We start from the raw sequence: 8,768 nt of genomic DNA on the forward strand, positions 1-8,768 counted from the left end.
ATATCTCAATATGTGAATAAAAAATATCGGGCACTTTTCCATTCAAAAATATTTATCTTTTCTAAATGAAATATCATTCAAGTATGCTCTCTATATGAACTTAAATTACATGAATACTTTTCATGTAGAGGAATATGACAATTGACAGATACATTCTTGGTAATATACTAAATGACATGCCTTCAAATTGCTTCCCCTTTCAAAAATACTATCATGCTATCATTCCTGTGATGGTTCTTATTATATCAAAATTCGATAGAGAAATAGTTGTGTTAGTGTAGCTGTGGTAGTATACATACATGAATGTAGCAGATCTGATCTTAAAAATATGTATAAATTATAGTGACACGTAAATGAATTTCAGGAGATGCATTTCCACCCAAAAGCTTTGAAGGGAGTCCATGGTTCTGTTGGAGCCCCGATGCCAGGAACTGTTATTGAGGTAAAGGTCAAGAATGGGGACAAGGTGGTGAAAGGTCAGCCTCTGCTGGTTCTCAGCGCTATGAAGATGGAGATGGTGGTGAATGCACCCATGACGGGAATTGTCAAGAACATTATGGCACAGAAAGACATGAAATTGGAGGGTGATGACCTGCTGATGGACATTGATAGTGACTAACATGGAACTGTAGGACCTGTGTCTGAACAACATGGAACTGTAGGACTTGTGCATGGTTTGATATGGATGGTTGTCAATACAGGAAATTACATATATGTAGGTGTGTAATTAGGATTGGATTTTTGAGTAGAAACAAATTAACTTTGTCCATACTGGAAAGTATAGCTTTGTGGTAAGAAAATATTCTTTTTGAGTAGCATTAAAATGCCATCTTTGTATGGTTCTTGTATTTAAAAGATGAAATTGTGGGCCAGAACTTAAATATGTATTGTTGGCAATTATGCCAAAATTGTTATGGTTATTGTTTCTTAGCTCTGTGTGTTTGTTTTGAATTAATCTGAGAAAGTGGGAAGTTGTTAGTAAAACATCATGTTTAGTTTAATTGGTTGTTCAATGAAAAAATTAACCCCGCCCTCTTAATGAATAACAATCCATTAAAAATCCCAATCTTTAATGAACCCCAATCACTTAATGAACCCCAATCACTTAATGAACACCAATCTTTTATTGAACCCCGATCTTTTAATGAACCCTAATCACTTAATGACCCACAAACTCTGAATGAACCCCAATCTTTTAATGAACCCCAATCACTTAATGAACACCAATCTTTTATTGAACCCGATCTTTTAATGAACCCTAATCACTTAATGACCCACAAACTCTGAATGAACCACAATCTTGGAGCCTCAACAAGCAGAAGTAAGTCATATAGGTTGTATAGTAAAAGTAACGTATGACTGCAAGTAGAATGGCTGCGCACCACAGTGTCACATTCTTTGAAGATCATAGGTATTAGACTGGGATTTAAAAGCCCATGAAGGCGGTAAAGGTCAGTCACGAAGAACATTTAAGGTTGTTTACATTACTTTTTATTTGGAATAATTATACTTGATGCCGAAATCGGATCATTTCAAGATGTAACCAGAAGACCAATGTCTGATTGTCATAATTCATGATGGCTTTTGATGAAACAGAAATTAAGGAAATTCAATATTACTTGGTAATTCTTTGACATTTTTGGTGTTGTAATATAATAGCTTTGTAATATAATAGCTGTTTACCTATACTATTTTAGCTTGACTATAAAACTGTACCAATAGGTTTTCAAGATTTTATTGTACTACCTAGTTACAAATGGTTTGAAAAACAAATAAAATTGTAACATATTTTATTATTCAGATATGGGCATTAAGCGCTATTTCAGTCATCATATATTTGTTGCTATACAACCTTTCATGGTGACTTCCATTGTTGGTGTTAAAAGTATATTGTTGTGTTCAACCTGTGTGAACTTTCCAAAAAAGTAATTAAAGACAATCAATATCAGTAGCCATACAGAATGAAAGAATATTTTTTGTCATGTTCATGAAAGTTTTTTGATTATTTTACAACTATTTTACAAATTTTCAGAATTGTTCAACTTATAGATTTACAATACCCATGTTAATGTCTACACATTTTGGTGCATTTTTGTTTTATTTCTACTGTTTATAATTGGTGCACAATACAGAAATCAGCTGGTACTGTTTTTATTTGTATACATTTAAATATACTAAACACTACATTACATAACATACATCATGTAGTGGCTGGATCTGAAACTCAGCTTGATCTGAAACTGCAGTTGTTTTGTTCAAGTACAGCTTGAGATACTTATTCCTTTCAACAGCTGTAAGTAACCATCATCGTTCATATGAACAGTCAAATCCTAGTCGCTAAAACCATGTACATGTCATCTTGGTGATTGATAGTTGGCCAAGACAAAAAGGAAACTTCAAAAGCAGATGGGCCTTCAACGGCAAATTACTCTTGTTCACAGAACCAAATGACAAGCATACATGCAGGAATATTAGTATTTTACCAGCTTTTTGTTAATTTAGAAATCAAAAATATTCGGAGTGTCCTGCCTATTTCTTTCCATGAAGATTTCTTCGTATTCCTGATTGTTGGCAGTTAGCAACGTGAAGATTAAGAATGTGGATTTTTGCTTAATTCTGAATCCTGTTAACTCCATAATCTGTTCTGTGCAGGCAACTACATTGTTACCAGTAATAAAAGAAATCATGTCATAATTCAAATTAAATTGTACTTGCAAAACCATGTTTAATGTGTGATAGTTATGATGATTAAATGTTTAAACAATTGACTACACTAATAAGTTAAGCCATTATTTAGAGGGTAATACTTTATCTGTTTTGTTGTACCCAATGCTGCAATGATAAGATATTAACAGGTATTTACTTTTACCTCAGATCATAAAGGCCATTACATTTATTTTGTTACTTCATAATGATGCTTTGTATACTTGAATGAGTGGATGGTTTGCCTGATCGTTATAATTCTCCATGCAGGTCTCCTATAGTTTTAAATATTTAAGTAAAGGAACAATATTTATTTCATAAAGCAATAAATCAGCACTTTAGTTGTGGTTTTATGTTTAAAAAAAATATATTGTATTCAGACTTTCTTCTATGTAGTTACTAGAAAATGTATGAGGATAGATCTATAATTTTATTTTATACCTGTTCAATTTCCGTTAAAATATTGCACGATTTAAACCTGAATTACTGACACTAGGACAGACTTACTCTGTTTTCTGAATCTGTACCACATGGTAGCATACGCAAACTTTCTACCAGAAAATTCAACAAAAGAAACTAAATGTTTACCAGTCAAATTTAAATAATTAAAAGTAAAGGAAATCCTGTTAGTCAGTTCATCTGTTGTTTAGCTTATTTGTGTTCAGTTGATTTGTGGGATTGTATTATGGATGGTTGTATTTTTTACATTGTATTTAGCATATGATTATAAATCTATCAAATGTTGTTCATTGATTAGATAAGTTTTGATTGATTTAATATGCCTGTATATGTCCGGCTTGTATACATTGTTCATTGTTGGATTCACTTATTATTGTAGCAGTTGTCATCACCTAACAATAAAATCTGATAAACCATCAATTCTCTACTTCCAAGTATAATCCGATTTGTAGATGTGATAGTAGTGGTCAAAATAAGCATTGTCCTACACTTTGAAAGGCTTTTTTGGATTTTATAAAGAATGACTTTTGAACAAGTTTGTTGCCAAGCAATTTTTTTTTAAATTTGGGCTTGTTTCATTTGAAAGTCTGATTATGATGCCCAAAGGGTGGTGTCATATAAATAAGGGTGAAAGGCCAAAAACTGTTCTTTATATCAGAGAAAGAACTGTCTGAGGCACGCAGTGCCAAGGCTGTTTTTTCGCTGACATAATTGACGGTTTCAGGCGTTTCACTTACTTAAAACATGCAAACAACGAGATCCAAATCATGAATTTCATGGCGCTATTGACACCTTATTGGACAATGTCACACCATTTAAAAACATTCTAATCATGTAAATCTGGAAGGAAAATCAAAATAAGTTTCTTGCCCCCTCCAAATCCAATATAGACAAAAATTGCTTGAGTCAGTCTTATATTTCACTACCGTATTTAATATATATGTCAATTATATTTACAAAATGTACTGTTATGTGAATGGTAGTGGTGGGTCAGTTATTAGTGAAAGGTGATTAATCATTGCAGTGAGCTAAAAGTCAATGGTCGGTAACAATGTTTTGCCAGTATCGATTAATCAAAGAATTGGTGCCGTGTACTCTAGGGCCGAATCAATGATCTTTACGTTTATTTCATTTTCCCAAATATCTTTTGCCTGGTTAAACAAGTGAAAGCACACTAATGTGACTAAAAAAGCCATTGACATTGAAATAGCAAATGTTCTAGTGGATAATGACCAAATAAATAAATGTTATATACAATTAACCTGGGAAATGAGGAAGAATAATAACCCAGCTGTAGTTGTAATATCTATTATTAAGTTACCGTAAATGACTCAGATTTCGATGTAAAAAAATGCCTGCGTCTTAAAACCAGTAACAAGCTTTTTAACTTTTTTTTTTGAGGTCGATTTCAGGCCGAGCATTTGTTTGGATTTATGTAGAAAGGAATGTTACTCGCCTCATATCGATCGAGTTTATACGGGTTAAAATGGCAGTTGAAGATCGGAATACGGTATATCGTAAGACGTTTATAATTAAAAAAAATAATTGTACAATTAAAATTATTCAATATTATTTTGAATATGACAATAATTAAACATGCATATAAAGAAGCAAAGCTGTGCACTGTCAAAATATTTTTTGTCAGTTGTACGATAAGGTGTGAAAAACTCGCACTGCTTTTTTAACACACCAATACTACAAACTGTTGCGATAATGGTCTTGTTTTTTCACACTTTGCCACGTTCCTTATTCTTTTCTGTAGGTGTTGACATTTTGAGAACAAACCCGTACAATATAAGGTTTTTGCATATCTAAACTTTTCATTCTCGACAGGTTATCGTTTAGGATGTATTAGTATTGTATGGTTTTAAAAATAACCATCGCCATTTCCACAAAAAATATATTTCGTCACTGTCAACAAACATGGTGGCCGATCGCAGCAGACAATTTTGACATTTTTTCTATGCATCCTATAACCCAAAACATTGATTAAAAGTTATTTCTTGTTGTTGTTTTCTCACAGTTTTTTTTGCCTGCGTCTTATAACCCCTATCGTCTTATACCCAGTCATTTACGGTATATAGTTTTTGACAAATTGTCAGTGATAATTTCATTTCCCTGAGATTTCCTTGAGATTATGTTGTTTAACTTCTAGTCCATAGCATTACTAGGCATTATTGCTGAGAATGTAAATGCACTTATGATTCTATGAGTTTGTAATCACTTTATTCAAGTCAGGGACTGACAGTGAGTCATCATAATGCATTGATTATTCAGTTTTGTGACTTAACATTAAGTTTACACCAAGCTTATCTAATGTCTTTTGTTTGGTTGACAATTTGACATGTATCATACATGTATGTGCTTTTCAGTTTGTTGGCATGATTCAAGTTACAACCTTCTTTAGTTAATTTGATTCTTAAGCCATGCAATAAGTGTGAATTATATACTGGTACTTACTAAGTATAAAAGTGAAATGACACATAATGCATTGTTTTAAATTTTCTGATTATTATCTATTAATTTGATTACCTGTAACTTGTCTGTCTGTCTGGCAGATTTATCAATAAATGAAAATCCAGTTGATTGCCCATCACATTTGAATGGCCACATTTATTGGATGGTACCATACAATGTACATCAGATAATAGATATGATATGGCGATGAGTAAGTCAGAAAGTAGTTACAGCGGCATTGTTACAATCAAAGTAATGAACTGGACTGATAAAGACAATCAGTGCAACAATTTCATTTGCAGCCAACATGTAATTGAGGGAAAATAAGATATTATCACTTTTTCAGTTCAACTAAAAATGGTGTCACTGAGAAATTAAAGCCACTATCCTGAGGTTTTCTTTTGGGAAAACCTATTTCTGGTATCTGTAGGGTGTCCATATCTGACCTTGCACTTCCTTGAGTGCCCTTGAAGTGCAGAAATTAGAGATAATGCTCCAGAGTCACCTTCCACATCACCTTTGTGATTCACTCAACTTCTTTGTGAAGTCAGCCAGTAGCTCATACATGTCTTTAGCACAGGCAATCTGCTGTTTAACAGTGACCAGAAACTGTGGGTATGGGATGGACTGCTGGTCTGCGAGGCCCGAGTTGTCAGACTTGGGAATAGTGACAGGGAGGGGTGTGTAACGCGTACTGTCTGTCTGCTGGGCCTGCATTTCCAAGGCTAATCGCTGAAATGAAAACAACATATAAGATGGTTTGAAATAAAAAAGAAAAAGTATTGGACTTAGAGGACACATAATGCATACATGCGCATTGTCATTGTAAACTTATGTACCAAGTTTTATGTTAATACTTTAAAATGGATTTTGAGTTATACCAAACATTGAAATATTTAACAATGTCAATGGCAAGCACAACTATGCCAGACACACTGATGACATCAATGCTATGAAATTGACTTCACTATTCTTCAAAGACAGAAGAGCTAAACGCAAGTATGCAATGCTAACAAGAACCGAAGATACCTAGTTTTCTTTCAATAGTACATATTATCTAAACACCAACATGCTATAAAATTGTTAATAAGTATCACAATTTACAAGAAATTATTTGATTGTTAAAAGACACATTTTTCTTTTGCTATAGCCAAATGTTTCCAAGTTTGCTGTGAAACTATAAGAATGCAGAAATATAAAATATGGACATAGATGATAACGAAGAATTTTATCCAGAAATCAGTAACAAGTATTACCAGGAGTCTCCTTAAACCGGGGAAGTTTTCTTACATCAACGAAGCAAGATTGACAAGAGATTAAATTTGGTGTAACAATTGAATCTTATATTTTACAGCAACACTAATTAAGTTAGTTTAATAGGTTTGTTTGGACTCAATAAAGATTTTGTTTCAAAAAGCAGACTAGCAGAATTTGATTAAAGATGGGTTTGCTTTGATGAATCCTGGAATAACACTACTTTTTTACATACAAAAAAATGGAAATATTACCAGGTTTGCCTCTAGCTGGTCACAAATAGAGTAAAATTCCTCAATACTTCTTTCAAACATCTGCTGCAAGCCTTCCTGAGGTTTGCTGCAATTAAATGGCACAAAAATTATTGTGTTTTTTAATACTAACAACTCACTAAAGTATAATTAAGTTTAATCTTAGTTTAATTTTAAACCAAAGTACAATTTTTCTGCTTGTTCTTGTTCTAAACCATCAATTTATTTTGAGAATGACAATTTAACCATATTTATTTTACGATTGTAAAAAATATTTACAATGTTGTCTGGTTTGATGACCATAGGCAAAACCCAAGACATTTAAACAAATACTATAATTTATCAACATTTTCAATGTACAGCATAATTTATGTCAACAAATTGGAATGCATACTGTCCCTCCTCCAGAAGCGAATTCTGTCGAAGAATTTTCCCAGAAACATTCATCAGTGCCTGAATATAAAGACAATAAACTCATTATTATAATTATGTGAAGCTTATCAAGGAAAACAAGAGTTTAAAATCTTACTAAAAGCATGATAGGTTGAAACAGTTCACATTTCATTACAAAGAAATAAATGGTCCAATAGTCATCTCAATCAGCTCATTGCTATGTTTTGATATGTTTGTTATTCATGTCGGAAAATAGCTCATTGAGCTAATGTTTCTCATTATCATATACTGATTTTAAATAAAGATTCTTGTATCTCGTAGTCACCATACCATATGTTTGGATTATTATAATATCTTAATACTAATAGTTAGTATTCACTATACAGCAGTTTGAAGCACAAGCCAAATAATATTACGACATATAGCTCTTTTCGCACTTTTGTTTCATTATTGTCATGTTCTATGTTACAGGACTTTTAATTCGATGAGCTTCATATTGTGTATTCGTCATTAAATGTGCAACAATAACAATTTGACAGTGTCAATGGATTTTTTTTATCAACCACTGATATACTGTACTGTAACTGTGTAAGTGCGATCAAATAAGTTGTAGTTTACAACATGTCAATAAAACATTACCACGAGTGAATCTTTCAATCTGGGTAACAGATACTGTTTAATTTTTACTATTGGGTCTATTTCAACTTCTTTATTTGCTTGCACTTGCTGTTGTTGGCCCTGAGAAGGCACATTTTGATTTGGACTTTGTTGTACCATGGGCGCAGCCATTTTGGATATGACGTCACACCTGAAGGAGCAGACAACATTCTTTTCCAAGCTTCACTTCCAGCCCGGATAACATTTGTCAGTTTGAACGAAAATCAGATCGATATACAGTATAACTTAAGCGCGAATACCATGGCGCTAATTCTCGAACAGTTTCTTACGCGTAACATGTTTAAGAATTATGTTTAATTAAGCCAAATTAATCAGTTACTCTTGTTTAACAATTTAAAATTGTTTAAATTTTGTATTATCGAATATTTTAAAAATTCCGTGTTCCTCCAAACTCTTTTATGAAAAATTAGGCAAAGTATACCAACGGAAGGAAGGAAAGAAGTGTGCTTAGTTCATGGGACTTTCGAGAAATAATATGAGGCCTTTGGTTTTCACAATTTGGTCAGGGACCTGATTTCGGCCAGATAGCTCAAATTAGATTTACCGCCCCGGTGAATATATCTTGTGCCAGCA

At 32.9% G+C, this 8,768-nt stretch overlaps 2 protein-coding genes across 4 annotated transcripts in view; one reads left to right on the plus strand and one right to left on the minus strand.

Annotated features, from left to right (window-relative positions):
• The window catches only part of LOC128207254 (pyruvate carboxylase, mitochondrial-like), a 40,642-nt gene extending 37,060 nt beyond the window's left edge, over positions 1 to 3,582 (plus strand). For all 3 annotated transcript variants that reach the window (XM_052910075.1, XM_052910078.1, XM_052910076.1), the window contains one exon: positions 365 to 3,582. In XM_052910075.1, the coding sequence (XP_052766035.1) occupies positions 365 to 619 (255 nt within the window). In that variant the 3' untranslated portion in view covers positions 620 to 3,582. The remainder of the gene's footprint in view (positions 1 to 364) is intronic.
• A 2,157-nt stretch (positions 3,583 to 5,739) lies between these two features.
• LOC128207255 (mediator of RNA polymerase II transcription subunit 29-like) lies at positions 5,740 to 8,320 on the minus strand. The gene is made up of 4 exons (XM_052910079.1): positions 8,157 to 8,320; positions 7,519 to 7,577; positions 7,128 to 7,212; positions 5,740 to 6,351 (listed from the first exon to the last, which is right to left on the minus strand). Exons 1-4 carry the CDS (start codon positions 8,304 to 8,306, stop codon positions 6,133 to 6,135), a joined length of 513 nt encoding a protein of 170 aa, XP_052766039.1. The 5' UTR covers positions 8,307 to 8,320; the 3' UTR covers positions 5,740 to 6,132.
• Positions 8,321 to 8,768: the final 448 nt, after the last annotated feature.

The sequence above is a fragment of the Mya arenaria genome, chromosome 11 (assembly GCF_026914265.1).
Source record: "Mya arenaria isolate MELC-2E11 chromosome 11, ASM2691426v1".
NCBI lineage: Eukaryota > Metazoa > Mollusca > Bivalvia > Myida > Myidae > Mya > Mya arenaria.